The sequence below is a fragment of the Aphanomyces invadans genome, assembly GCF_000520115.1.
Source record: "Aphanomyces invadans strain NJM9701 unplaced genomic scaffold supercont1.2, whole genome shotgun sequence".
In the NCBI taxonomy this organism is placed as follows: domain Eukaryota; phylum Oomycota; class Saprolegniomycetes; order Saprolegniales; family Verrucalvaceae; genus Aphanomyces; species Aphanomyces invadans.
The window spans coordinates 1,236,881-1,263,918 of NW_008580147.1; the positions used below are offsets into that span (position 1 = coordinate 1,236,881).

The window sequence follows — 27,038 nt, forward strand, 5'->3', positions numbered from 1 at the left end:
GGGGGAAGGATTTCCGTCGTTCCCTGTATGACGGTTCGGGTGTTGACAGTGAGTGGAGTTGTTGGGACAAAGTTTGCTATTTTGAACGTGTACAAACTCGGTCAAAATATGGTCTGCGGCATTTTCGAGAAGTCCTGGGTATAAACGATATAAGAAATGAGAGGGTACTGTATTTCCATTCTCGGCAGCACTGCACGGTCTCGAAGGGAATGCCGACACGTCACCCTCATGAGTTAGAACGGGCGACTGCAAGGCGCGTTCCCCCGTTTGCAAGTCTAGATCTACCGATGTCACGACCCTTGGAACTTCGTTCTGTTAACCTCGTGCCCGAAAGGAAGAACACACGGACGAACCAACCCTGTCTTGTCGGAGGTGATGTGTTTACTGCACAAGGCCGAGTTGCGTCTCGAACGCATGTTCGTGAAGTCATCCCTGCGGCCAATTCGGCTATCACACCAAACACACCATGTGATGGTGTCGCATTGCATGAGTATTGTCAACCAAATGTGGACATTGTCGCGTCCGTTGACTCAATGAAGCAAGTGTTTTCTATGGCATACAATGCCAGCCCCCCGCCCATTGCGGTGCATCGTGTCGGTCAACGGCTTGTTTTGGGGACGCATGCATTGTCCGAATCTCAACGAATTTCCCGTCGATACAAGAAATCGGTATCCAAGACTGTCTCGAATACTCTTGCTCCTCTAACCAGCCCCACTTCGGTGCAAGCTCGTAACCCCTTCTTTTTCAAAGACTGGATTGTCAACGACGAGGATTTTGATGAGGGCGTGGTTCATCAGATCGCCACGGACCCAGAAACTGGAGAGATATTCTTAGTTGGCGATGACGATCTAGTCCCACACGATGAAGAGAGTGTCCAAGAAAGTGTCCAGCATGGACTTCACCACCGATTTCTTCATGATTCTCTCTCTCGGGTATCATTTCCACTGGAATTGACCATGACTGAGCACGTGCCGCCATCCCTCCTACACCCATCGTCGTACCAGCAGCTGGTGCGGTGGCAATTCAACACCATGGAAATGTTACTGGGCAGCAACACTGTCATTTTCAAGCACAAGGAGGGCGAAGAATCAATTATGGATGAAGTTGGTACCGACGCTTCGACGTCAGTCACGTTAAACTCTGCTGATCGATCCAAATTGAACTCGCTTGCATGTTTGGACACATGGCTCGACAACGTGATGAACAACCTCGACCAAACTGCATTTTGCTATCATCAAGACGGCCACGTGCAGGGGTATCAAATGGTGCGCACCGAAGACTTGCCGTTTGTGCAAGAACCAGAACTGTTTGATGCCCATGCGGTGTTTGACAATGCCCAGACTATTTTGTCATTTTTGCAAGAGCACTGCGTCGATGAAGCACAGACTTATTGGCTGACCAAGTCTGCGATCAGCTCCAAGGTGCACCTGTTTCAATTGCCCACGAATATGTACACTACTGCGGACCATACAGTTGGCATGCTGTGTTTTCAGTTGGCCAATTCGATTGTTGGTGCAAACAACCAAGACGTCAGACGCGCCCAGCGGCTATATTCCAAGTGTATTCAGATGGTTGACTCCAAGGCATTTCCAGATGTGGCAGCTCAAGCGTGCTTGGCTCTTGGCACAACCTTCATTCGAAAGCACCTTAAGTCCGGCCTGCTCGCATTGCGCCTTCTTGACAGCGATGCTGACTCAGGTTTGCGGACCAACGCTATGTTGGATGAGCTGTCAACAGCATTGGACGCATGCGAGACTTTCTCGAAGCAAGACGGCAAGCCGAAAATTGCGTCGTTGTTTGAAATTGCCCAACGCTACATACCAACTAAGCCGGAATCGAAGCATGCAAAATGGATCGATGGATCGAGCGTGGATGATACTCCGCCGCCACTATTAGACGACGAAGCTCAAGAGAAAGAGGATTTTGAGCAGGCCCTCGCCATCTTTGCACAAGGGCTCAATTGGGTACGCGAAGACACACCGACAGATTCGAATTTACTCGATGGCTTGCTGGCGTGCTACTACGTGCTGTCCCATTTTGCCACTCACGAAGGCAAACTCGGAACAGCATTCAGCTACGCCCACAAGCTACTAAAATTGCTGCCATCGTACCAGTATCCCCAAGTAAACCTTCTCGTGGCCAAACTGCACCTCCGACTTACATCGGTGCAACAAATGGGCATCTATCGAGATCAATTTGCTACAACTGAGCGAACCCGCCTGAAACCGAGAACTTCGACAAAAGTACAAGTGCCAGCGTGGGTGCAAATGTCAGCAGCTTTTGCGGCCACTTGGACGTTGGTGGACAAGGAACAGCATTTGAACATTGCTGTTGCGAGCGCTATGCATGTTGGCACGTCTACGGCTGCCAATCATATGCTGTCACTCCTGAGTGTCGGAAGAGATCGTCTCAACAACTCATTTCGGGCAACCCTTCGCGACGCATACGTGTCTCAGACTCGCCATTTTGTCGTCTCTGGCAGGCATACGAAAGGCGCCCGCCACGCCGAGCAAGGACTCGTATTGTTCGCTTCAATTGGCGATGATGCGGCGGCTATCGAGATGCGAGTATTACTTGGGGAGATTGCGTTGCGGCACGCCCATCACTCAATTGGATACCACAAAGCCATCGGTGCCTTCACGAAAGCCTTGTTGGACTTGAAGACTTCCCGCACCGACATGGACAACGTGTGGAGACAAGCGCTGCAAGTGCACATCCTCCTACTTCTCCGGCTGGCGCATGCGCAACACGCCTTGTATTTGCAGGAACATTTATCGCGCGAGTCGTTGTACAGTGTGGATGATGCCAGTGCTTGGACCGCTGCTCAAAGTGCAGTGCGTGTCGAGTTGAAGAAGTGCCTCTCGTACAGCCAAGACGCGTTGGCACTCACTCCCGCATCAGCCAAAACGAAGTGGCGAGTTGCAGACTCACACTACTTATTGTCGAGCCTGTACTCTTCGCACTTGGGATTGCAGAATTCGTACAATGCGTCGGTGGATGTTGATCTGATGAGGACGTGCGAGGAGCATTATGAAGCAGCCCTTGCCGCCATGCCACTTACATTTGATTCGTGCATGCACCACATGTTGCTTCGGTTGGACATGGTCAAGTTCCTCCTGTCCACTGGCGTCAAGATCGAGGCGCATTTCCGTGATGGGCCACCGCCGGAGTCAGCGGCGTGGCGTGCCTTGATATGTCTTTTGCAATGCTCCACTCTGTACAACCTTCCCATGGGAAATGCCACTGAAGACGTTCGCCAACGAGTTTTGATGCTTCTCCGAGGAATGTTCCCCTTGATTGAACAGCAAGTCCATGGGTGTATGAAGGCTCTGATCAAGATGAGGCATCCCCGCACAGACTCTATCAAAGAAAGCTACCTGATCTGGATCAAGAATGCGTCGTCGTCATCCCCTATGGACCTGTTGGCACGGACCCTCGACGCACTTGTCCAATCCACTGATGAAATGCGGCCTTGATGTGCCCGCCACCGTTCAAGGATCCATGTGATGAAGGTCTACTTTCGGGAATGTCCCAGAGAGGATGACGCTGAAGGTGGTTATGAAGCGCCTTGGTATTCCAGTAGAGGTGGCAGAAACGCTCCATTCGATGGATGAAGCGCAATGTGCTCTATTCGTGAACCTTTTTGTTCGCTCGCACCAATTCTTTTCAATATAGAGTGAAAGTAGTGGGAACAAGCGACTGCTTACGAGTCGAGCTTGGGCTTACGACGGCTTGATTGTCGCGTTAGGAATGGTGTGAAGGAGTGAGGAGGAGGCGATTGTCGTCGGCCCATCCGGTTGCAACCTGCTCAAACAAGTTTCCACAACATCCGAAGCGATACAGATTTAAGCGAGCATAGTGCTCATGCATAGATCATCGCGAAGCTGCGCACAGCATCACGTCTCTGGTGCCGAGGGCAATGGGAGTCGCACCAATTTTGCCTGTCGCCGTGCTTTGGCTCGCGTGTAGCGAAAATGGATCCTCAGTGTGAGCCAATCACGTTCGATTCCAAATGGACCAATCAAGAGCAGGGAAGTTGACCTTTTTGCAACGATATCGACGATGTTCCCCACGGCGGAGGTGGGCCAGGACTTCTTGGAGTGCTTCATCCACTTGGACGAGTCATCCGATCTAGAAGCAAGCGCGTATTGTGCCTCTATGCAGAGTGAGCTGGACATGCTGCTGAAGGGTTACATATGGCAAAAGGAGCCCCTCACTCTGGAAGTCGCCGAAGACATGCCACTCGCGTTGCGCGGCAAGATGTACGTGGGAGACAACGTCGAAGACGAGTGGGTGGCCACTGCAGCCCTGAACATGCTTACGAAGAAACATTCCAACATCACGGTGCAAGTGAGGGATGCTGATGGGGAGTTCCTGCTCATTGAAGCTGCCGAGGCCCTGCCATCTTGGCTCAACCCAGACAACAGCGCCAACAGGGTCTTTTTAAGACGCGGCCATCTGCATATTGTCCAACAAAATCCCACCGAACGACACATGGAGTTGCGCACAGCGCTCTCCTTTGTCACGTCTCCAACAATGCCGTCGACACGAGCTAACAAAGTCATGGACTCCATCGTGCTTGATCGCTTGCACCATGCGCAGTCGTACTCGATGCAACGCGAGATCAATTGTCATGTGGTCCAATGCACCTTGCCCCCGAACGTTGCTCTCGTCTTTCAAGCACTACCTCACAGCGTCGCGTATGCTGTCGAGGCGTTTTACTACCGCGAGCCCACCGAAGCGACTGTTGTGTGCCGGAAAATGCATTGGTTCCCAGTACCATCTACGCCCAAGGAGATGGTCACAACGATGGTCCCGCTCACACGATGCATGTACGCGCAAGTTAAGCAGCAGCAATTCGCACCGCCCAAGCCTTTCCACCATGTAATGCCTTCGCCGCAAGCCGACGCATCGAAGGCGGCTGCCGCCGAGCTCGGCATGAAGCTTACTTGCGGTTTGGAACTGCTTTGCAACAGTCACGTCCAAGATTGGCGCGGTGTCATGTGGCGGGACAGAATTGGCGCAGCCATCGGCGATCCATCCCGGAAGTTTGAGCCGTCGCCGCTGCGACCTTCGGACGACGACTCATGGTTGTATGTGACTCCGGAAGGTTTGGAAGCCATGCTGGATGAAGCAGATTCAAAACTCAAGGAGCTGTCCCCCGAGGACGACGCAAACGAGGGAGGAGGTGGCGACGAGCTGCAAAATATGGCGTCTCTCTTTGACAAGTTCGTGCATGACATGTCAGACTATGAAGGCGTTGCTCCGACGGAATCTGCAACTCAAGCCGACGTGAGTTTCAACATGGACACGTTGATGGAGATTCTAAAGTCTGGCAACCTTGGGGATGATGCCAACGTGGACGACAGGGCATCTCCAGCCAGGGATTTCGACGACTACTTTTTCGATAGCGAAGACGAAGACGACGATGTTGCGATCGACGCTGAAATGGATGCTATGATGGACGAAATGGACACCGAACTGCAGCAGTCCAAGATGGCCAAGAGTTTCGTCCCTCCACCGAGACGAGGACACCCTATCGTGGACGGCAGCGATGACGGCACCATCCAGCCCGTCGATGTAGACTTCAACCTTGTGTCCAACCTGCTGGCTTCCGTGGCATCGCAGGAAGGCAATGCAGGGCCTGTTTCCAACATCCTTCGAGACTTGGGGTTCTAATGGAGTTCGTTTCATGAGAGTTGATGAGAGTCTGTGTGTTTATTAACTAGCGGTTCGAATTGAAAATGGAGCGTGACCTGAGAGTGTCTGGCTGGGTTGAAACGATTTTGTCTCAGCTCATAAATTCTGGAGTTATTGTTCTTTGACACATCCAATTGTGGATTCAAAAGCGTTCAAGCTTGGGCAAATCGCCTCCGACAGATGTAAAGCCTTGAGCGCGCACATATCCAGAGCGCCCTCGTTCCCACAAAGCACCCGTTGGAAGGTTCAGAAAGATTGCACCGCCTGCGGGAGCGAGTGATCATGGCGTTTTTCTGTGACGACGAACACCCAACATTGATTACCAGGAACAGCGAAATCAAAACGAGGAAAAAAAATTTCCCTCTTCAGTATATGCGGGAGAGGAGGAATATTCTAGCGAATTATTATGGATATATATCGCCCAACGCACGTTATCGCCAACGAGCGAGCGAGACCATGGACCACCAGACGCTCGGCCCAGCTCCACCGAGGCCGAAGACGATGGAGGATAAGGTGGGGAAGCGGCGGCGCGACTGCATGATCAATCAACGGAGATACCGCGAACGAAAGAGAAGTCGGGTTTTGCAAGTGGAAGAGTACGTGCGCCGCCTTGCCGATGCCACGAGCATGATGGAAGTTCAGGCAAGCATGCTCCGATCTGCCGTGATCGAACAGTTTGTTCAAGCAGGCCAGCATCGTTGCTGCTCGATCTCAAGCTACCTTCGCATGTTTCAACGAGGTCTCGTCCAGCCCCATGAAGATCGATTTACGACTCAAATGGAGCTTGTTCGAGGCGTCATGTGCGATACGCTTCAGTTCAACGGCGAAATTGGACTCGATGCTCTCATTCGACAATGGAAGTCGTACAAGACTTCGTTTCCATATCTATTCATGCATTCGGGGGATGTGCGGGCTCATGGGAACGAGAACGACGTTGTGATTTCACACAGCACCCTCGTCCTCGTTTTCACTCGGCAAACCTTGGCGACACTGTTCCCACACGTTCTTGGGCGGGAAGACATTGTCCAGCGCCTCGTCGACCGCGAGATCGCATTTTCATTGTGCTTGTCGTTCTCCTTCGACCATGCGCAGGTTGCCGTTATGGACGCAAACGTCCAAATGGTGGATGGGCTCGTGCGGGCACTCGAGTGTGCGGAAGACGCTTTGTTTGTCGTGGAAGGATCGCAAGAGAACCCTGGCCAGTACATTACACCCAACGGGCTGGTCGTGACTCGAGATCGTGGCGTGAGAGGCGGCGTCGACTTCATGTTGCAATAAGAGATCAATGTGTCGATACCTTTTTAATGAACGGTTGCCTGCGTCGCGGACAGGTTCTCGTACTCGAGTGCGTTGGGTATGTACCGCAATTCGAGTGCTCCTTATCGTGGCTGGTTGTGTCTTCGTGGAACGTTGATTCACACTGCGCGGGTCTCCCCCAGCACCTCACGTCGAACAACTTTTCAACTCCAAGAGGTTCGCTGGTTCGACATTCACCAGGGGCATGAGGAAAGACATGCCCTCGTTGGATGCGCAAGACGCCTGACGCCCCCAATCCTCGTCACGTGCAGGCACCTCCAAAGGACAAGATGTCCCGCGGTCGCCCGAGTTTCGCGGCCCACGACACGTGACGTTATTGGTTCAGTGTGGGCCGTCATCCCATCCTTCTGGAATTCGATACTTTGTGAGAGTCGATTTTGAGAGTGCTCCAAACCACGCTGGTGACATTCCGGTCGCTCCATCGCACAAGCACACAAGCTGCACACACGCACCCGAACTGGAAAGGAGCTGCACGATATAGATGGAGTCCCGATCCATGCCCAAGGATTTCGAAGAACTCATCGATACTGTCGCGACGTCAGAAGACTTGGCGCAGACACTGGTCCATGCCAAGCGCCACAATTCAGCATCAAAAGCAACTGAACGACGACGTGAACAGTGCCGCGTGAGCCAAAAGTCGTTCCGCGAGCGCAAGAAGAAAGAACAAGAAGGTATCGAAAGCACCGTGCAGTCGCTGGAAGAAGAAGTTCAAAGGTTGGAAGCGCAAAAGGCCATGCTTGTGCGGTGCGTCCCGCTGTCGACAATTCTCGTCCACCAGCCGGACTTTGACGGTGGCGTTCCCACCAAACTTGTGCGGAAATACATATCGGTCTTCAAAACCGTACGTCAATCTCCTAGCGATGGCCGCGCCGTTTGATTGCCCATCGTAGGGATATATTCCGTCGAAGCGGCGCATGAGTGAGCGGCAAGAGAAGTTTCTCCGGTCCATTGCACACGAAAGCATCAATTACAATGGCTCGATTGGCATACAGAGCATTTTGTCGAATTGGGAGCGCTACACGAATTCGTTTGCCTCGGTGGGTTCGTCCCATGGAGGAGTCTTGCATTTACGTGGGTGATGCTAGGTGAACATGGAGGCGCTGTCGTGCGATGTGATGAAGACAGACGACGGTGCAATCGTCAAGGGTGTGACAAAGTCGACTCTCAAAATGAGTCGGCAGTCCATTGGCCTTTTTTTCCCTAACTGCCCCGAAGTCCTCAAGCCATCCTTGGTACAAATGTTTTGTATGGGTCGAGCGAGCTCTGTTAATAAGTGGTGCAGATCGGCCAAAATCTCGTCGTCATTGCCACGATGCACTGGTCTTTCGACGAACACGACAAGCTGTCCCTCCTCACTGGCCGTGCCGATTTTACGAATGGGCTCATGACACTGCTTCGAAATCCAGCGGACGTCGAGGCAGTGCTGTCAAAGTCGCGCATCATTCCACCCGTTGCTTCATACGCCTCTCCACCAACCTCTTCGTCAAGATCCGTCCAAAATGGAAGCAGTGGCGTCAAGATGCATATGAATTACCTCCAAGCATAACGTATCGCGGCATGGGGAATTGTCTTGTGCCGCATCACATCGCAAGGTCGGCAAGTAGAGTGAATTCCACACGTGGAACATTTTATATCCATCTGTGGGTTGTACTGGTCCTTCAGGATAGAACACATCACAAACTTGTCTTTATGGCATGGAGTACAGAGGCATTCAAGTACTTGAAAGCAGCAGGCGTCGTGTCCATGGCCACTCTCGAGTTAACATCCAGGGTCGATGCAACGCATTTTCAGCGTACCGATTCGTCGGTAGTTGGCGATACCCACTGTCGCTGTCGCGTTATGTTAACGTGCATCACGCCGCGGGTTCATGTGCTTCCCACACCATCCATCGCCGAAATGCTGAACTTCGGCGACCACCATGCTGCGGCGTAATCCCTACAGCAAGGCTGTCCTAGCAGTCCCTCATCCCTTGTATCATCAACCCATCGTCTTGGGGAATAGAAAACTTCAACAAAAACTTTCGCCATTTCATACTTCGAAGTATTCCCTTGGACGAAAACTCCAACCAACTCAACCTCCGGATAAGAAGTACATCAGACCCACCGGATTCAGGTATTTTGAGCGGATAATACGAACGAACTCTTCCGGTGGGTGCTTAACCGAAGATCGAATTCATTCGCACCACCAATCGGTCCGTTGTATATTCGTAGTTCGAAGTTTCCACTGGCCCCTCAAAGCCACCACGCATCACTCGCCTTCCGTCACCATGCTGCGCACTGTCCGCCGCATTAAGTTGCCTCTTGCTGTGCGCCACCGCCAAGCCGCAGTGGCCACTGCTGTCCGTACGTTCCATGCGACGTCGACGACGGTCGCGTCGTACATTCGTTTGAACAACCGCGCCAAGTTCTGCATTTCCCAAGTCCGCTCGTTTGCCTCGGTGGACGTCCCTGTCCCGTCAATGGGAGATTCGATCTCGGAAGGCACAGTTGTCGAGTGGGTCAAGAACGTTGGCGACCACGTCGATGCTGACGATGTTGTTGTCGTGATTGAAACGGACAAAGTCAGTGTCGATGTCCGATCGCCCTTCGCTGGTGTCGTGACTGCCCATTTGGCCGAAGTTGAAGCTAGTGTGAACGTCGGCGCACCATTGTTTCAAATAGACCAAGGTGCATCACCATCTGGCGCTTCTTCGAGCCCTGCTACGTCCACGGTTCCTCCTGCTGCCTCAACACCTGTGCCAGTCGCTGCCACCCCTGCTGAAACTACTGCCACTGGTGCTCCTGTCACCGTGAACGTGCCGTCCATGGGCGATTCCATCTCTGAGGGTACTGTTGTGAGCTGGACAAAGGGACCTGGTGACTTCGTGGAAGCGGACCACGTCGTCTTGGTCATTGAAACCGACAAAGTCAGTGTTGACGTCCGTGCGCCTCAAGCCGGTGTTATCCAACAGACATTGGTCAATGTCGAAGATGTTGTGACCATCGGTGCTCCCTTGTTCACGTTGGTTCCTGGTGCCAGTGGTGGCGCCAAGGCTGCCGCTCCTCCTGCTGCTACATCTGCTCCAGTTGCCCCTGCACCGGTTGCTGCTGCTCCCACCAAGAACCAACCAGAACCAACCAAGGCTGCTCCTTCTGTGTCGACGAACATTGTGTCTCCCGTGTTGGGAGGCCTGCCTCGTGGCACGACCCGTGAAAAGATGAGTCGTATGCGCCTCCGCATTGCTGAGCGATTGAAGGAATCGCAAAATACGAGTGCGAGCCTCACCACGTTCCAGGAAGTGGACATGTCTAAGCTCATGGCGCTCCGTTCAACGTACAAGGATTCATTCGAAAAGAAGCACAACGTAAAGCTTGGCTTTATGAGTGCCTTCATCAAGGCTTCGGCTGCGGCGCTCTTGGAAACCCCCGGCGTGAATGCGTCGATCGATGACAAGCACGCCGAGATCATCTACCGTGACTTTGTCGATATCAGCGTGGCCGTGGCGACGCCCAAGGGCCTCGTCACCCCCGTGATAAAAAACACCGAGTCGATGAGCTTTGCTGACATTGAGAAGACATTGGCGCGGTTGGCTGAAAAGGCGCGCGCCGGTGAAATTACGATGGAAGACATGGCGGGTGGCAACTTTACCATTTCGAACGGCGGCGTCTTTGGGTCGCTTATGGGTACACCAATCATCAACGTTCCGCAAGCTGGGATCCTCGGCATGCATGCGACCAAGATGCGCCCGGTCGTGCTCGCCAACGGCGAAATCGTAGCACGGCCCATGATGTACCTCGCATTGACGTACGACCATCGCTTGGTCGACGGTCGGGAGGCCGTGACGTGCCTCAAGTCGATTGCTGACAAAATCGCCGACCCCGAACGCCTCTTGTTGGACTTGTAGTCGCTTGGCAAGACCCTCGTGTAGCGTCCACTGCCAGTTTTCCCATGGCCGTAGGATAGCATTCAATCCCAATCCACTCCACATATAGTCGACTGCATCGGTGTTTATGTTGAGTGAAAACCTTGTTGTAGAATGACTTATCGGCCTCATCTAGTGTTGCTTGGGGAGCCCTGTCGTTAGGTCAATGAGCGAGTCGGCGGCAGTCAAAACACGGCGACCATCTCCAACCTACGAGTGGATCGCGATCCATGAAAATACTGCATTTCGTCGATACCATTTCGACTTGAAAGCCTTGATGACGTACCGAAGTATGGTACAACATCTTGAGGGCACCCGGGTTCGGCTGCACTTTGATCGACCCCAACAAGACCGGGTCGACGTCGGGCAAGTTGCTTGGATCCACCGTGCCGCGCACTTCCAACGGACTATGTAGATACCACCGTCACATCACTCAGCCACACTGAATATCAAACATACTGGGCCTTGGAGTCGAAGAAATGCGTCAGCAACGCCAGCACTTCCTTCGTGTGTTTCTTTTCCAAGAAAATAACAGCATTCGGGCCCGCGTCAAACGTGTACGCGGCTTGGATCTTGCCCGCGTGGTCGTTGTACTGGTGCACGAGGTGGATGATGCTGCGAGACACTTCGTTCATGTAAAAGATCGGAGGAAACGTGTCCAAGCACGTCGCGTGGAACTGGTTGCTGTCCATCATCGTGATTTTCCCAAACGTCTCAAAGTCTTTGGCCTTGTACGCCGCTTCGATCGCCGCCAATCGCTTGTTCACGACTAGACCATCGTGTAATCTATCGTACTATCGTCACCAAGCGCCTCGTACCTTCACGGGCGCGGAATCCAAGCAATTCCGATGTTTCCTTGCTCGTGTTCATGCCGTCCGTGCTGCTCGTGTCCTTTTCTTTGTCGTTCACGACGCAAATGATGGCCTCTAGCTCGGGCCAGTGCTTGTCGTCTGCGATTTGAATCGCCAAGCTGTCGCTTCCGTCCGATTTGACGCCCTTGTCCCAGCGGACAAACCCACCGTGGAGGCTGCGGCAGGCACTTCCGGAGCCCTGTCGGGCGATGGCCGAAAACTGGCCTTCGTATTCTTCTTCAGCAGCGTACAGTTCCACCAGCGCCGCCACTATGTTGTACATAGGTATCGACGAAACCATTGGACAACAGATATGCAACCGCTAGCAAAAAAATTCGGACGTACCAAGGCAAGCGTACCCCGCAGCAGACGACGCGAGCCCGGCGGCGGTGGGAAACGTGTTGATCGACACAATGTGGAGCTTGTACTGGTCCCATGCATCCTTGGCAATCGCATGGCCATTCACGTCGACGGCTTTGGAAGTTGCAAGACGACGAACTTCCTTGAGCACGGTTTGAATGCGCTTGTTTTGGATGTTTTGTTCGGCACCGTTGAGCCAGATGCGGTCGACGGGAAAATCCTTCGACGCCAACACGGACGTGACCGTCTTGAGCTGGTCTTGGTTCAACGTGACACTGACCGACGAGTTCAAGGGAGTGTTGAGCGCGACGTTGTCCTTGCCCCAGTACTTGATCACGGCAATGTTCGTGGGCGTGCTGCACGTGACGGAGCGCATGGCGGTCGGTGGCTTGCGAAATGGCTGCGCTGTAAGCAATGCGATTGCTTCCAGCCGGCGGCCATCTCACGCCTTGATTGGCTGCGTTGCGGGCGTCCCCCCCCCCGAGGGGTTCAACTTTGGAGGCAACGGTGTGCTTTGATTGGCTAAAAAGATTGATTTTCACGATCGGCCATTCGTTCATCAAAAGGCACACGTATCTTCTTCCAAAACGAAAACGATGCTGCAGAGACTCGAACCTTCGTCCTATGCGCACTTGGTGGTGCTGTCGCTGGTGTCCTGCGGCACGTGCATGTTGGTTTTTGCAGCGCCAGATTTATTTGACGATATCCACCGCGACTCGTCGACCAACCATGCCACTTTTGTCGTGCGAGGAATAACAGCCATCTTGGTGGCTCAATTGGTCGTGACGCCGCTGTGTGGAGCTCTGTCCGATGTGTATGGTCGCAAACGACTGTTCCTTGCGTCTTGCATTGTGCATACATCCGTGATGCTGGCGCTGACGTGCATCCCATCCAAGTATGCGTTTCAAGGGTGCATTCTCCTCTTCGCAACCTTGAACTCGATGTTTGCCATCGGTAAGCACGCGCGACTTTATTTTGCCTTGTGCTCATGCCACAGATACACAGGGTATTCCATGGCAGGCGATTGTAGTCCCAAAGCTCAACTGACGCCTTGCTTTGGACTCTTGGATGCAGCGTTTGGAGTTGGTGTCACGACTGGATTGGTCGTTGGTCGATTTATGTTTGCATGGCACTCCAGCATGCCATTTGTAGCTGCATCAATCCTCAACCTCGTTGGCCTTTTCATCACTCGCCGCTGTGTGCATGAGACCCTCGATGACTTTGATCGCAAGCCGACCGCGTCGTTCACAACGGTCTGGCAAGACTCGTGGACCATCTGGCGTCATCAGCCAGCACTGCTTTCACTGATGGTTGTCACATGCTGCATGCACATGTGCGGCGCGGTTCACATCGTCCTGTGCGATTTAAATTTTCCCATGACGGGTTTTTAGAGTTTACCCTTGTTCACATAGGTACTTTTACATGAACTATCGCTTTGGATGGTATGCTGCTGGTCCAACACTTTCTCCATCTCTCACGACGATGGCAGGCAACTCCAGTCGCAGCTTGTCTTTTTCAGCTATGAAGGGTTCACGATGGTCTTTTGCTCGGTACCAAGCACTTTCATGGCTCGTCTAATCACCATGTCCCAGACCGTCGTTCTTAGAGCGCTGTGGCAGCGCCACTGGACGAATCGCCGTCTCGTACTCAGCGGTCTAGTCGCTCAAGCCATTGCTCTGACCGCCACTGCATTCATGACTGCTGTATGTAGCCCATGCAGGTGGATGCATAACCAATGGGTTGTCCACAGGGATGGCAGCTGTACCCTCTCTTTGTCGTGGGAGGGCTCCATTTTACGTCGTATCCAGCGTTGAGGTCGATCGCACACCAGGCTGTCGGTCGCCATGATTGTGGCTGCCTTCATGGGCAACTAGCGTTCTTGACGAGTGCTTCAATGGTGCATCCGTTCACCATCCCATCTTGCACCTCATGCAGTTGTAGATTGCTGGCGAGCGTTTGGCCAAGCATGTCGTTCGTTTGTCGATTGCAAACGACATGCAATCCAAACATCCACATCCATGCCCGAGGGGATACCATGGCGTACTCGATGGCTATGCAACTTGCGGTGGCATGCCTGGACTAGTCTTTGCCTCTGCGTCGGCCGTGCTGATGGGAGCAGTGGCTGTGGTGTATCTCCTGGCGTGCCCCCCCACGACCCAACGATACAAGATCACACTAGGACCCCCACCTCCGCGAAGCATTTGCATCGAGGAAAGCACAGGATAAGGTGGAAATGTCGCATATACTTCTTATGGTTCCATCACGGCGTCATTCAGATGAACGGCCTCCTTGACGAGGTCAACCAGTTGAGTGTCCGTCAATTGACCACCCCACGATGGAGGAGGCAACGAAATCTGCTGCATCGCCTTCTTGATCGCTTCTTTGTCGTTTTCGCTAAAGTTTACAGGGTTGACAGGAGGCGATAATGTCACGTTGGCACTGGATGACTTTTCCTCAACACCATCGGTGTCTTCCCACTCTTCTTCTCGCAAGGGTTCGTACTCATAATCTTGCTCGTCTTCGTCGTCAGAATTCTCTCGCTCGCGCTCAAGGTCATCGTCACACGTGGCGGCATAGGAGCAAATCGATTGCAAGTCGTCAAACTCCATCACAGCATCGTCGACATCATTGCCATCCGTCGAAGGTTTTGGTCGAGCAGGAATAAAATCCAAATTGACGGAGGAAATGGGTTTCTGGCGCACCACTGCTTCGTACTCGCGCTCGAGCGCGTCTAATGCGGCCGACCCAGACATCCGACGTGATGCGCTTGGGGGAAGTTGCTCAATCTAATGTCTGACGAAATCTTTCTTCGTGTGATCGAATTGGACCATTAAAACCAATTGAACGCTTTTTCTACCCTGCGACAGCATTTTAAATACGTCACATTTTCAATGCAATAAAATTCCATCGGTTTAACGTTGTTGCACACCACGTTTTATGGAAATTTCACTGGCGTTATCCGGATACACGAATTTATTGTGTCGATGTCGACGACGGCCTCCGCGCCATCCCATTACGATGTCCTTGGTGTGTCGCCGTCGTGCTCTCAAGAGCAAATCAAGCGGGCGTACCATACAGCTGCCCTGAAGAACCACCCAGACAAGGCTTCATCGACTGGATGCGCTGCAGACACGTTGGAGTTTCAGAGTGCACACAACGCATACCAAGTGTTGCGTGACGTTGAGTCGAGGAAGCGATATGACCAATCCCTTGCAGGTGCTGTGTGTGCCGACACGTATGTATCGAAGAGTTCTATGCCTTGCGTATGAGTAGAAGCAACACTTCGCTCGCAATTGCGCATCTCGGACGAAGTGTCCTTGGATGCTTTTTCGTTCGACGCAGACGACGCCCTCTACACACTCGTTTGTCGATGTGGCGAGCATTACGTGGTGGGTCTGTCCCAGTTGCTTCAACAACATTATGGGGTTTTCTTGCTTGTGATCGTAGCTTACCGTGGATGAAGTCGAGGACTTCGTGGACACTGTGCCGTGTGAAGGGTGTTCGCTAGTCATTCGGGTCGAGTACAAATCACAAGGTGATGCAAATTGAGATGTATTCAAGAGCTGGTGGTGAAGTCTCAATTAAAACAAAGCATGAACGAGTTCATCCCCACTAGTACTCTTTTCCCTTGGGCGGGGCAATCGACGGGTACTTCAACGGGGTTTGGATGCCGTTCAGGGCAGACAGTCCGACGAACACGCAAAAGAGGAAGAAGAAGCCGAGGACGAGAGCCGCAAGAATCATTGGGGTCATGTACACGTAGTGAGTAAAGCAGAACGGCTTGTCGAGCGCAGTGCTGAGAAACGAGCCGGGAGGGCACACGAGCGGGGCCACGACGGCCGCGGCACTCTGCAAAGCACGGTGGAAACCCCCGAATTGAGACGGCGTGATCGTTGTGTGGTCACCAGTGAAACCATAGATCACGCGGTTTGAAGTGGCATGGTCGAACAACGCGACAGACGTGCGAATCATCTGCGCTACTTCTTTCCACGGAAGGGAGTTGCTCACAAGCACCAAGACCAAGTCGGTCTTGCCAGACGTGCCGAGAATTTGCTTTTGCTGGAAGAATTCCTGCGGGACGATTGAGACACAACATCACCAAGTATACATGTGAAGTACCTTGATGTTTTCAAGGCTAATCGAGTGATGAGGGGCAAGAGTCGCGGTCAAAGTGTCCGCCGCCGACGAGCGGGTCGTGTGGGGATACGAGACAGCAGAAGAGGCATTTCGGTAGATTGTTTCCAAAGCAGTGCCTTGAAAATGTTCCATTTCATCGAGACGAAGGGTATCGCGGACGAACAACACCAGCGCCTTCGCGCGCGGATAGAACACTTCGTATGGGCTATGCGCGTTCTAGCAGTAACATTCAGAGCTTGTTCCAAGGAGCTCAGTGAAATAGGGTACCAGAGAATCCTGGAGGTCAACATCGTTGTCTTGAAGAAATGACAGGGTCTTCGACACTTGGGTCACCGAGTAGTCGGCATTGGCGTTCTTTCCGGCGATGTCATTCACAGGGTGTTCCAATGATCTGCAATCCAAGACAGATGAGCCCGATGTACCCATGCAAGGGAAAGAGTACCCAGTGTTCGACCACAGCACCAAGGGGACGTAGGTCGATGCCGTGCTCACAGCCGACACCACAGACAGAGCGACAAAGGTAAGAAGCCCACGGCAGCGCATGATCCTTCCTCGTTTCGTGTTTCTTTGAGGGTGGGCGGTGGGCCAAAAATAATAAGACTCGCCTCAAAAAAATGCAATACACCGACTTTCAGTTTTACCTTGCAATTTGTATAGCCTGAGGTGAGATCTGGAGGATTTAAACCAATCAAATAAAAACACGCACAATTCCAGCGTACACTATTTAGCGTTGAAGTGACTGCTCTGAAACCTAACCACAAACAAATACTTTCGAAAATTCATAGTCTTTATAATTACATAAAATGACTTATGCAATAACTTGTACTAGTTTATACCTTCTTTGCACTGAAAAGAGCAACATTCTGTCCCTTGCGACGGATGTTTGACACCGTGTCCGTTATTAAAATTTGGATGCTCAAGCCTATTTTCTGTATACGTTTGCACGAGGGAAAATAATATTTCCGTTGAGTGATTGATCAGTACGAATTTTGCAACCTGCGCGAAACACGATGGGGAACAAGCCGGCGACGCTTAAGGAGCAACTCCGCGAGAACAAGCGCGAGATCAACCGGGCTATCCGTGACCTTGACCGCGAGCGCACCAACTTGCAAATGTCAGAGAAGAAATTGATCCTTGAAATCAAGAAGATGGCCAAGGAAAACCAGATTGCGTCCGTCAAGATCATGGCCAAGGATTTGGTACGGACAAGGCAGCACATCACCAAGTTTTATACGATGCGATCTCAACTACAAGCAGTGTCGTTGCGAATGGAAACCGCCAAGTCTGCAGAAGCGATGACGTCAGCGTTGCAAGGCACGACCAAGGTCATGAAGTCGATGGCGAAGACAATGAACTTGCCAAGGCTGAACAAGATCATGATGGAGTACACAAAGGAAAGCGAAAAAATGGAAATGCAGCAAGAAATGCTTGGCGACACTATCGACGACGTGATGGATGCCGACCAGGACGAAGAGGAAGAAGACAAGATTGTATCGCAAGTGTTGGACGAAATTGGCATCGACATGTCTGGCGCGCTGTTGGAAGCGCCATCAGTGCAAGCTCCTACTGCTGTGGCGGCTCCAGCGCCTTCACACGCAACTTCTCTTCCTCCTGCGCCGGTGGATGCGGCTGGCGCTGGCGGGGGAGACTCGGCCGTTAGTGAGCTGGAGGCTCGTTTAAACAACCTTCGCCGGACGTAAACAGCCCATCGCATCATGGATTTTACAGATAGACTAGGCACAACCTCTCTAATGCGAGCACGAGCACACGACATGCCTTTTTGAGATATAAAATCTTTTGTTACTTGACGCCATCTCAGCTATCCCATGTCTGGAATGATGAGCAAGTTCTTCGGGATCAAGTTGAACTGAGTGGAGAAGTACACGAAGCGATGGCAGAGGAACGTGGACGCTTCAAAGTGCTGAAACACGTCAAGATGATGGAAAAACGTGTGTGAAAAGATGCGATACAGACGTCGGGCAACGCTCTGGAAGTACTGCGTCGCATCGCGGTTGATGCTGACACGGGAAGGAAATATCCGAGATGAGGTCAGGAGTTGATTCGCATTGTCCAACGTGTGCACAATGTAGTCGAACGCGCAACACTCCTTTGGTTGTTTGTGAGCTGCGCAAAGGAACACCCAGTCGTCCGTGGCCTTCATGATCGTACACGACTGCTTCGTGCACGCCCCATCCAGCAACGCAACGAGAATATTCAGCTCCTTCACAACTTGACGCAGGTGTTCGTACTGCCAAATGTACACGTCGATGTCCTCTGGCAAGTCATAGATAGCCTTGACGTTGCGTGGATTCACTCGGATCTCTCGTTGAATACGCTGCTCAGCTTGGAATGGTCCGTTAAACAGTTTCTCGTCGGCATCCTTGTCTTGCCATTGAAAGAAATCCACGCTTCTCGTGCCTGCACTGTTCTTTCCGGCCATGCTCGTCATCGTACGTGCTGTCTCGAGCTGTCTCGATGGGCTACGAGATAAGAAGGCCAGATTTCGATTCTGGACTGGGGAACAGATATAAGGCGTTTCATTGGTGGAAAAGTAATATTCTCTGTTATTTGATTGGATAAACAATTGAAAACCGAAAGCAGAGGTATCAAAGCAACGACCGAGATATGGGCGCCCCATGGAGCGGCGGAGGCCAACACGGCATAATGCAACAACTTGTATTGAGTTCCCTTGTCGTCATTGCCATCTACTACCAGCGGGGGATGAAAAATGGGGGCCGTTCCGATCGAAAGTTTGAAGTGTGGGTGTGCATGCTATTGTTTTCCGCGTTTAGTCTTCCCGGGTCAAATAGTCTTGGTCGAAATGATGTATTCTGACGTAACCATCTTCGGCCCCGCTGGTGTAGCTCTTGCCGTCAGGATGAAACGTAATCGAGTTGATCGGGCCGAAGTGGCCCTTCACACGCGCAAACTCTTCTTCGAACACCTGGTGGAAGAAACGCGCTTCAAACTTGCCGGCACGCCCAGCTGTGATCGTCACAGACATGGCTTCTTGGCCACCGCCCAACACGACATGCTCCTTGATCGGCGAAATGCTGGCCGAGTTCACCGGTCGATCGGTTTCGTACGTCTTGAGCACCTCGAATGTTTCGAGGTCAATCAACTTAGCCGTGTTGTCCTTCGACGACGTAATGCCGAGAGTCTTGGTTTTATTAAATGCCAAGTTGGTGATCACGCCGTTGTGAACCTTCGCTTCCGTGATCAACGCGCCGGTCTGCACGCACACCGAAGTGAGCGATCGACGCCCGAACACAATGATTAACCTATACCTCCGGGTTGAACAGCTTGACGTAGCCGTCTTCGCCAGTGGTGATAATACCGTCGTTTAACGACGTCCAGTACGCTCCAGTGACACGACCTTGGTGGCCGTGCTTCGTGATGGCCAGGCGAGGTTGGCTGGATTCTACAACAACAGTGTCATCAAGTCGGCAAGAATAGTGGAGTTCCTCACGTTTCTCTCCGTTTTGTGCCAAATCATAGACGAAGACAGTGGGGGGGTGATCTCCGAACTGGTCAGCAACCGACACAAACGATTTGTCGCCAAGGCTGAAGTTGACACTACGTGCCGATCCAGTGTGTGTGAAGCTGAAGAGTTCCTTGCCCGTTTGCAAGTCCCAAAGCTTGACGGACGCATCGGCGGCCGCAGTCAGCAAGAATTCCGAGTTGTACGAGATGTCGCAAGCCCAGACTGCACCTGTGTGGCCGTGGAACGTGCCAATGCGCTCGCCGTTGTGTGAGTACCAGAGGGAAGGCACATGGTCCTTTGCGCACGTGACAAGGAGGTCACCTTCTCGGTTGTGCTTGATCATGGTGATGGACCGCGAGTGTCCCTTGAGCAGGATGGGTTGCATTAGGATGGACGGTGCCTACTAGACAAGAATACCAAACTTGCGTGGTAGGTGGGGGAAGCAAAAAGAATGGCCCTCACCGCATTCGTTTTCAGAGGTCATTTTCCAAAAATTCATTCAATTTTGCACGTATTTTTTAAGAAAATACAAACTCCAAGCCTTTTGAACAGGAATCTGTCGTTGGCCCAAAATAATCGCCTTGTGTTGTCTGTGGTGACAGCACCTCGAACCGAAGCTCGACCATCATGGGCCGAAGTGAAGAACGCCGTGACGACCGCGGCTATGACCGCAACAGAGGGCCAAGTGACCGAGACTTTGGAGACCGTTACCGCAGCGAGAGACCTCGCGATGACAGATCTTTTGATCGTGGCCGAGATCAACGACCAAGCGAACGGGACAGAGATGGCCGTGGCAGTGACCGATTTGGTGACCGTCCAAGTGATCGACCTTCCGACCGCCCGAGCGATCGCGACCGAGGTGGAGATCGGGACCGACCTGGCGACCGTGACCGGGGTGGCGATCGAGGACGTGGCGACGACCGCGATGGTAGGGGCTATGATGATCGTGGAGGCGACCGTCGAGATGATCGCGTCGGACGAGGTGGCGGCCATGACAGTGGGCGCGACAGCAGAGATCGAGACTACGGAGGAAATCGAGATTCGTATTCGCGTGACAGTGGCAGCCACTATGGAGACAACGGCGGCGGCTCGTACCCTCCACCAGAGCCAGCAGGGCCTTGGGACCCAAAGGCTGAAGCCGAAAAAGATGAATCGTGGGCGCGCATCTACGTTAACAATTTGCCGAAGGATACCACGACCGATGAGCTGCAGAGCATCTTTGGTGGCATTGGTGTTATTGCGAAAGAGAAGCAAAAGCGTGGGTACAAGGACCAGTGGGTACGGCATTGTCCACATCATATTATGGGGTGATGACAAAGTTGTGACAATGTTTAGCCTTGGAAAATTAAGATCTACACAAATGACGACGGCACCCTGAAGGGTGATGCCGTGATTACGTACGAAGACGCGAATGCAGCGCGAACGGCGCCCAGCTTCTTCAATGGTATGAATTCACTTACTCGCGATTTGGAGGACTGTCTCACGTGGCGCCTCAGGCACGGACATACGAGGAAGCACCATTACTGTTGAGCTCGCTGGAAAGCCCGAGCCTCCTGCCGGCGGCTGGATGGGTGGCCCCGGTGGCCGCGGAGGTCGTGGAGGCGGAGGTCGTGGTGGCGGCGGACGCTTTGGTGGTGGCCGTGGTGGGGGCGAAAGTCGTTACCGTCCATATTAGCTCAAATTGCATGCAATAAACATAAGCCACTTGATCATTGCCCAGTTGGAGGTTCACATGCTTGCGGGCGCCGATGACTTTGCATAGATAAAGCAATTAAGAAGGGGACGAGCAAGGTGGCGATGGAGCACGGAGACAGCATCAAGATGCTGCAGTTGGTCGAGGTGGTGTTGGCAAATCAAAAATAAAATATTTGAAAAATATCTTGTTTTGCCCTATTTGTTTATAAGTGCAAAAGTAGATTTGGCATTTGTATAGGTGTGAAAAAGATTCAAAGAAATATATTTTTCCTTCAAGTCCAGTCGACAAAAACAGTTAGCGTCCTCAAGTACTCCACCCAGGCAGACTCTCGGTCGTGAACAACGGGCCGTCTTATGCATCGAACCAACCGCGGCGATTATCGTAGCAAGCGGAGTCGTAGTCGAAGCCGACCCCGCGGTAGTGGTGATGGTGGAGCTATGGCCCGCTACGGACCTGCACCGTCGTCGCGTGACGATCGTCGGTTCCGGTACGACCGCGATCTCGGACGGACGAACAGCCGCTACGAAGATCGAAGCCGAGAGCGCCGGAATCAAAACTACAGCTACTCTGGGAATCGCAGCTACCCTTATGACCGCCACCGACGTGTCGGTCGTAGCCGCAGTAACCGGCGGAGTCATCGCCGTGATCGACAACGGTCCATCTCGCGTGAGACATATCGCCATTCCCGTCGAATGGGACGAGGAGGCCGCAGTGCTAGTACGGACTATGGCAGTTATGAGACTTCATCGTACAAAGGAGGCAACTCCGACAAGATGAAGGACTTGAGTGACGACAGCGCATCCCATGACGACACGATTGGGAGCTACGAGGGCGTGCCCGGCGACGTCATCGACAATCGTTACGAGATCCTTCGTGATGCTGGCCTGGGAACGTTTGGCCGCGTCCTTCTCTGCAAAGACCTCCAGTCCGACTCGAAAAAGGACATCGTCGCACTCAAGGTCGTGCGCAAAGTGGAAAAGTACTCGGAGTCGGCAAAGATTGAGGCCAACATCCTCAAGCACGTGAACGAGAAAGACGAGAACGGCGACTCGTTGTGCGTGCGCATGCATCGGTGGTACGTGCATCTCCGTTCGTGGCCAAGTAGAACTCAGATGTGCAAAGGTTTGAGTTCCACGGCCACGTGATCCTCGTGTTTGAGCAGCTCGGGTGCTCGTTGTACGACTACCTCAAGAAACATAACTACAAGCCATTTCCCGTCGATTCGATTCGAGCGTATGCGTGGCAACTGCTCAGGTCGTTGGTACGCCTCGGTGACCTTCTCGGAGAAATCACTGTGCATGTGGCTAGAAATTCCTCCACCAAATCAGCCTCATTCACACGGATCTAAAACCTGAAAACATTTTGCTCGTCCGCGACACTGAATCCACGGGCGATCGCGCGAAAGCGTGCCAGCGCAAAGGCAACCTCGTCCCACCTGCCGAGGACTTTGTCAAACGTACGACTCACCCCTGACGATTTCATTCCCGCGTGACATTGTCCAACGTTGTGTGCCTTGCAGTGATTGACTTCGGAGGGGCCACGTACGACGACGAGTCGAAGAGCGGCATCATCAACACACGGCAATATCGATCGCCCGAGGTCATGCTCGGTGTGGGGTGGAGCTTTCCATCGGATATCTGGTCGGCCGCTTGCATCATTGCTGAATTGTACATCGGCGAGCTCTTATTTGTGACGGTATGGTTCCCACTTGATCGACTGGAATTGTAGCCAATATACCGTGCTGTAGCATGAAAACCTCGAGCACTTGGCGCTGATTGAGAAGTGCATCGGGTCGTTTCCGGTCGAGATGGTGGCCAACGCTGACCGACAAGCTCAAAAATACTTCACGGCTGACCGGTCGCTATGTTGGCCCCAAGGCGCATCGACTCGCGAGAGTGTCGACCATGTGCGGAAGATGAAGTCGCTCGAAGAAATCATCGACGGCGACGATGCGCAAGAACTGCTTGATTTGCTCACGCGCATGCTTGCAATGGACCCGAAGGACCGTATTTCGGCCGCGGACGCCCTCCGCCATCCGTTTTTCAAGGGCGTCTCGATCGAGGCGTTGCATGGATGAAAATAGACTGACGCAATTCGTATCATTTTTGATTGAGAGATTCCCACGGGAGATTATCCAGGGCGGTGTGGAGGTCAGCTTGGGTACGCTCCAAACGGCGCATCGACTTCTCGAGCAGTCGAAACCGAGCTTCCACTTCAAGAAACTCTTCGAAACTTCTTTCGACATCAGCTTTGTCCTTCTGTGCTGCCTTTACTGACGACCTTGTGTATTCAGCAGTCATTACCCCCACAGCTACGAGGAATATAAAGGCCTCCCCGAGCACCTCAGCGCCCTTTTTGAACGCTTGGTCTGCAGGCATTTCCTTGACCGTGATGGACGCATTCGAGCCTAGCTTCACGGCGAGCAGGGCCTCGAGGCTCCACCGATTGACGCGCTGACCAACTCGTTCGCATGTCCGCTGCATCCACGGATATGATTTCGACAGGGTCTTTAATTCGCCCACAAGCGGCTTGGTCAGTGCCTTGATGAGCATGCCCCCGAGCTTATCCAAGGGCAGCGCCATCTTAAATCGCGCTTGTTGGATTTGTTTGTTCGAGGTCTCGATGCTGATTGGGTGAATGCCTTCCTTTTCAAGAAATTTAACCAATGAAACGACTCTATTTGTATTCTACGAACACGTTGTGTACAATGCTTCTTTCTCGAACGACGAAGCGTACTTGGACAGCGGCGCAACATCACACGTGCGAAAACGAAGCATCGGCGACTCAACAGGCGAGGCTTCCTCTGTGTCGGGGTTTACATTGGCGTGAACCTGCTTGACCAATTTGAACGAGCCGCCGCACCCAACATGCTCCAGAACGACGAACTCGGCGTTGTGGAAATTTTCGATCTGGTCAAAGTAGACGACGGGCAGTTTGAAATACCGCATGAGAAGCACGCGGATCGCGACGCCATGGGTGACCAGGATATAGTTTTCTTGTGGATGCCGCGCAAACATGCGATGGAGACTCTCCAAGAAGGACGAAATCCGATCGTACACGTCTAAGAAGTACAGTCACGAAGATGCCATATCGACACATAATGCTTTACCGGCAGGAGACTCGCCACTTGGAAAGCGATAGAAAAACCCGCCAAACTTTCGTCGCTGGAGCTTGCATTGCCGAATCTGGTCTGGATCTTGAAAATTGCCAAAGTCTTGCTCTCGAATGCGTGGTTCTTCGGTCCACGGAATGTCATGCGCATTCTCGCCCCACGCGGTCAAGATTTCTTCAAACGTTTCAATCGTACGGACGCATGGCGACACAATGCAACGCTACGACGCTCGTCACGACGTCCCTTTCATGAACAACTTGAATCTTCGTACCACCGATTCGTTGCCAATGATTTCTTTCATGCACTTGCCCGCTGCTCTCGCTTGAAGTCGCCCCAGCGCCGTCAAGTGCATGGCATTGTCAGGGACTTCACGATATAGGTCGGGGTTGTCGTTGCCTTCCGACTGCCCATGACGAACCAAGATGATTCGCTTCGGCAACTTTCGCTTGCACCACGCGCACACGCACTCGTTTGACGCCTTCCACGTCCACGAGAGCAGTCTCGCGAGGACGACGCCGGCCGCGCACACCGCGAACCCTTCCTTCACTCCGATTGTCATTGCGACTGCTTTGTTTTAGCCAATCCGTTCGCGCCATCGATTCACGGTCGACCAATCAAACGCTAGACATTGTCCAAATCATTCAAATATCGTCGTGAAGAACCGATATGGACGACGTAGGGACTCATCGATCAGTGGAGACTCCATCTTGTTGGTCTTCCTGTTTGCTTTGTCGTATACGTACTGCTCTCAGCGGTAACATGACGGAGATAGCTACGCACTGATCCAAGGCAGAAGCGACCTGTCCAGGGATACCTGCCTTCCTACAGGAATTCCTACTACGGCAACAAAGATATATGTCGCCCTCAGTCCAACTGAAGCTTTAGACATCTCCATAGTCATGGACCATACTGTAGCCACATGCAGCAATGTACTCGTCTCCTCAAAGCTGCCCTTGGTATGACTCATGAAACAAGACCCCCGAATTTCTGCAGTTTAGACAGCGCATTTTTTTAGTCCGATATATTTTGCAGCAAGAACAGGAGGCTGGAGCCACCCAAGACAAGCAATTCTACTGATGTAGACAAACGACCACTGACAGTAGCAGAAGAATCACCAGCAGCAACGATGCTCCTGCCAGTGGAAGCCATCTTCAAAGCTTGGACGGTTTTTGCATTGCACGTGCGACGCGGGAATTGGTGGGTCGCCCCAGCACCGACGAGATGAAATCGCCGGCAGAAAGGAGTTTGTCCAAATCGACACCCGTTTTGATGCCAAGACCATGCAACATGTACACGACGTCTTCAGTGGCAACGTTTCCAGACGCCCCCTTGGCATAAGGACACCCGCCAAGCCCAGCTACGGCACTGTCGACGACCGATACGCCTTCCTGCACACGCAGCCATCCGAGTCAACGCACATTGCAAAGTCACTTACTTGAAGGGCCACAAGAATGTTCGCCAGCGCTTGGCCATACGTGTCGTGGAAGTGCACCGCCAGCTGCTCCACAGGCACAACTTCTTTGGTCGCTTGCAGCATCTTCAGCGTTGAGCCTATTGAACAATTCAGACTCCCATCGAATATGGTACTCCGAGTTACCTGGCGTCCCGATACCAATCGTGTCGCCAAGGGAAATTTCATAGCAACCCATGTCGAGCAACGTCTTGGCGACTTTTGCGACGGTGGAAGGTTTGATCGGGCCTTCGTACGGGCACCCCAGGACGCACGACACGTACCCTCGGACTCGAACGCCGAGCGATTGCGCCCTTACACATACGGGTTGGAACCGGTCGAGGCTTTCTTGGATGGAACAGTTGATGTTCTTGCGCGAAAACGACTCGGAGGCAGCGCCGAAAATGGCAACTTCGTGCGCGTTGACTTTGATGGCCGCTTCAAAGCCCTAAATCGTCATGCAAGTATTGTAAGGTGGAAAACAGTGCTTGTGTATTTTAAACGTACCGTGAGGTTGGGAGTCAAGACAGGGTAATACACTCCTTCCTTGCGATTGATTTGCTTCATGACTTCGGCATTGTCGCCCATCTACAATGCTGATGAAACCACAAAGCGACACAATCAGAGTCGTACTTGAGGGACCCACTTAGGCGAGACAAACGATGTGGCTTCAACAACTGGAAGGCCAGCTTCGGACAGCAAGTTGATCAGCTTGACTTTGTCTTCTGTGGAGACTACTGTCTTCTCGTTCTGTACAAGTACTGTCAATGCCTCAGAGACGCCAGCCATCGGTACCTGTAGGCCATCGCGAGGACCAACTTCCACTATCTTGACGTAGCTCGGGTAGCTCACAGCGCGAGAGGAAAGTGTGCGACAGCGGATTTGCTGCAGCATCGGGCACCCTTCTGTCGAATTGTGAGACCCATGATGAAGCCGTGAATCGCCACCGCTGGGTTCTACAAATCGGGAATTAGTGTATTTCGGCCAATCCGGGAGCATACGTGTGGAAATCTCAATTTCCGTGCGATTA

The 27,038-nt window shown here is 52.6% G+C and overlaps 18 protein-coding genes across 21 annotated transcripts; 10 read left to right on the forward strand and 8 right to left on the reverse strand.

Annotated features, from left to right (window-relative positions):
* Positions 1-182: 182 nt before the first annotated feature.
* On the forward strand, positions 183-3,748 carry H310_01227 (hypothetical protein). Its single transcript, XM_008864283.1, has one exon. The coding sequence runs from the start codon at positions 210-212 to the stop codon at positions 3,474-3,476; it is 3,267 nt and encodes a 1,088-aa protein (XP_008862505.1). The 5' UTR covers positions 183-209; the 3' UTR covers positions 3,477-3,748.
* A 310-nt stretch (positions 3,749-4,058) lies between these two features.
* Positions 4,059-5,760, forward strand: H310_01228 (hypothetical protein). The gene has a single exon (XM_008864284.1). The coding sequence runs from the start codon at positions 4,063-4,065 to the stop codon at positions 5,677-5,679; it is 1,617 nt and encodes a 538-aa protein (XP_008862506.1). The 5' UTR covers positions 4,059-4,062; the 3' UTR covers positions 5,680-5,760.
* A 336-nt stretch (positions 5,761-6,096) lies between these two features.
* Positions 6,097-7,329, forward strand: H310_01229 (hypothetical protein). The gene has a single exon (XM_008864285.1). It carries the CDS (start codon positions 6,157-6,159, stop codon positions 6,976-6,978), a length of 822 nt encoding a protein of 273 aa, XP_008862507.1. The 5' UTR covers positions 6,097-6,156; the 3' UTR covers positions 6,979-7,329.
* Positions 7,330-7,392: 63 nt separating this feature from the next.
* H310_01230 lies at positions 7,393-8,762 on the forward strand. 2 transcript variants are annotated; one of them, XM_008864286.1, is made up of 4 exons: positions 7,393-7,858; positions 7,908-8,054; positions 8,103-8,249; positions 8,300-8,762. In XM_008864286.1, exons 1-4 carry the CDS (start codon positions 7,499-7,501, stop codon positions 8,561-8,563), a joined length of 918 nt encoding a protein of 305 aa, XP_008862508.1. In that variant the 5' UTR covers positions 7,393-7,498; the 3' UTR covers positions 8,564-8,762. The 2 variants fall into 2 exon arrangements, with proteins under 2 accessions (XP_008862508.1, XP_008862509.1); XM_008864287.1 differs by having other exon boundaries at positions 8,103-8,762.
* A 484-nt stretch (positions 8,763-9,246) lies between these two features.
* On the reverse strand, positions 9,247-12,569 carry H310_01231 (diphosphomevalonate decarboxylase). The gene is made up of 5 exons (XM_008864288.1): positions 12,115-12,569; positions 11,737-12,039; positions 11,378-11,687; positions 11,205-11,325; positions 9,247-11,128 (listed from the first exon to the last, which is right to left on the reverse strand). Exons 1-5 carry the CDS (start codon positions 12,503-12,505, stop codon positions 11,051-11,053), a joined length of 1,203 nt encoding a protein of 400 aa, XP_008862510.1. The 5' UTR covers positions 12,506-12,569; the 3' UTR covers positions 9,247-11,050.
* On the forward strand, positions 9,248-11,035 carry H310_01232 (hypothetical protein). The gene has a single exon (XM_008864289.1). It carries the CDS (start codon positions 9,284-9,286, stop codon positions 10,898-10,900), a length of 1,617 nt encoding a protein of 538 aa, XP_008862511.1. The 5' UTR covers positions 9,248-9,283; the 3' UTR covers positions 10,901-11,035.
* Positions 12,570-12,710: 141 nt separating the features above from the next.
* H310_01233 (hypothetical protein) lies at positions 12,711-14,934 on the forward strand. Its single transcript, XM_008864290.1, has 7 exons — positions 12,711-13,083; positions 13,135-13,486; positions 13,542-13,571; positions 13,619-13,679; positions 13,722-13,832; positions 13,880-14,026; positions 14,071-14,934. The coding sequence occupies exons 1-7, from the start codon at positions 12,726-12,728 to the stop codon at positions 14,353-14,355; spliced, it is 1,344 nt and encodes a 447-aa protein (XP_008862512.1). The 5' UTR covers positions 12,711-12,725; the 3' UTR covers positions 14,356-14,934.
* Positions 14,314-14,932, reverse strand: H310_01234 (hypothetical protein). Its single transcript, XM_008864291.1, has one exon. It carries the CDS (start codon positions 14,880-14,882, stop codon positions 14,379-14,381), a length of 504 nt encoding a protein of 167 aa, XP_008862513.1. The 5' UTR covers positions 14,883-14,932; the 3' UTR covers positions 14,314-14,378.
* Positions 14,935-15,108: 174 nt separating the features above from the next.
* H310_01235 (hypothetical protein) lies at positions 15,109-15,769 on the forward strand. The gene is made up of 3 exons (XM_008864292.1): positions 15,109-15,345; positions 15,403-15,518; positions 15,577-15,769. Exons 1-3 carry the CDS (start codon positions 15,114-15,116, stop codon positions 15,676-15,678), a joined length of 450 nt encoding a protein of 149 aa, XP_008862514.1. The 5' UTR covers positions 15,109-15,113; the 3' UTR covers positions 15,679-15,769.
* On the reverse strand, positions 15,666-16,847 carry H310_01236 (hypothetical protein). The gene is made up of 4 exons (XM_008864293.1): positions 16,709-16,847; positions 16,534-16,657; positions 16,249-16,482; positions 15,666-16,200 (listed from the first exon to the last, which is right to left on the reverse strand). Exons 1-4 carry the CDS (start codon positions 16,807-16,809, stop codon positions 15,742-15,744), a joined length of 918 nt encoding a protein of 305 aa, XP_008862515.1. The 5' UTR covers positions 16,810-16,847; the 3' UTR covers positions 15,666-15,741.
* A 403-nt stretch (positions 16,848-17,250) lies between these two features.
* On the forward strand, positions 17,251-18,728 carry H310_01237 (hypothetical protein). Its single transcript, XM_008864294.1, has one exon. The coding sequence runs from the start codon at positions 17,277-17,279 to the stop codon at positions 17,964-17,966; it is 690 nt and encodes a 229-aa protein (XP_008862516.1). The 5' UTR covers positions 17,251-17,276; the 3' UTR covers positions 17,967-18,728.
* Positions 17,251-18,766, reverse strand: H310_01238 (hypothetical protein). Its single transcript, XM_008864295.1, has one exon. The coding sequence runs from the start codon at positions 18,713-18,715 to the stop codon at positions 18,086-18,088; it is 630 nt and encodes a 209-aa protein (XP_008862517.1). The 5' UTR covers positions 18,716-18,766; the 3' UTR covers positions 17,251-18,085.
* Positions 18,767-18,809: 43 nt separating this feature from the next.
* H310_01239 (hypothetical protein) lies at positions 18,810-20,187 on the reverse strand. Its single transcript, XM_008864296.1, has 3 exons — positions 19,736-20,187; positions 19,554-19,687; positions 18,810-19,498 (listed from the first exon to the last, which is right to left on the reverse strand). Exons 1-3 carry the CDS (start codon positions 20,133-20,135, stop codon positions 19,055-19,057), a joined length of 978 nt encoding a protein of 325 aa, XP_008862518.1. The 5' UTR covers positions 20,136-20,187; the 3' UTR covers positions 18,810-19,054.
* A 101-nt stretch (positions 20,188-20,288) lies between these two features.
* On the forward strand, positions 20,289-21,469 carry H310_01240 (hypothetical protein). Its single transcript, XM_008864297.1, has 3 exons — positions 20,289-21,028; positions 21,086-21,194; positions 21,247-21,469. The coding sequence occupies exons 1-3, from the start codon at positions 20,378-20,380 to the stop codon at positions 21,423-21,425; spliced, it is 939 nt and encodes a 312-aa protein (XP_008862519.1). The 5' UTR covers positions 20,289-20,377; the 3' UTR covers positions 21,426-21,469.
* Positions 21,470-21,733: 264 nt separating this feature from the next.
* H310_01241 lies at positions 21,734-23,691 on the forward strand. 2 transcript variants are annotated; one of them, XM_008864298.1, is made up of 5 exons: positions 21,734-22,521; positions 22,569-22,707; positions 22,755-22,902; positions 22,966-23,141; positions 23,194-23,691. In XM_008864298.1, exons 1-5 carry the CDS (start codon positions 21,800-21,802, stop codon positions 23,521-23,523), a joined length of 1,515 nt encoding a protein of 504 aa, XP_008862520.1. In that variant the 5' UTR covers positions 21,734-21,799; the 3' UTR covers positions 23,524-23,691. The 2 variants fall into 2 exon arrangements, with proteins under 2 accessions (XP_008862520.1, XP_008862521.1); XM_008864299.1 differs by having other exon boundaries at positions 22,966-23,691.
* Positions 23,546-24,028, reverse strand: H310_01242 (hypothetical protein; the record flags this gene model as incomplete). Its single annotated transcript, XM_008864300.1, has 1 exon — positions 23,546-24,028. The coding sequence occupies one exon, from the start codon at positions 24,026-24,028 to the stop codon at positions 23,546-23,548; it is 483 nt and encodes a 160-aa protein (XP_008862522.1).
* A 105-nt stretch (positions 24,029-24,133) lies between these two features.
* Positions 24,134-25,117, reverse strand: H310_01243 (hypothetical protein; the record flags this gene model as incomplete). The annotated part of the gene is made up of 3 exons (XM_008864301.1): positions 24,134-24,507; positions 24,556-24,778; positions 24,830-25,117. The coding sequence occupies 3 exons, from the start codon at positions 25,115-25,117 to the stop codon at positions 24,134-24,136; spliced, it is 885 nt and encodes a 294-aa protein (XP_008862523.1).
* A 415-nt stretch (positions 25,118-25,532) lies between these two features.
* H310_01244 lies at positions 25,533-26,935 on the reverse strand. 2 transcript variants are annotated; one of them, XM_008864302.1, is made up of 6 exons: positions 26,804-26,935; positions 26,642-26,758; positions 26,516-26,596; positions 26,156-26,456; positions 25,994-26,109; positions 25,533-25,946 (listed from the first exon to the last, which is right to left on the reverse strand). In XM_008864302.1, the coding sequence occupies exons 1-6, from the start codon at positions 26,900-26,902 to the stop codon at positions 25,710-25,712; spliced, it is 951 nt and encodes a 316-aa protein (XP_008862524.1). In that variant the 5' UTR covers positions 26,903-26,935; the 3' UTR covers positions 25,533-25,709. The 2 variants fall into 2 exon arrangements, with proteins under 2 accessions (XP_008862524.1, XP_008862525.1); XM_008864303.1 differs by having other exon boundaries at positions 25,533-26,109.
* Positions 26,936-27,038: the final 103 nt, after the last annotated feature.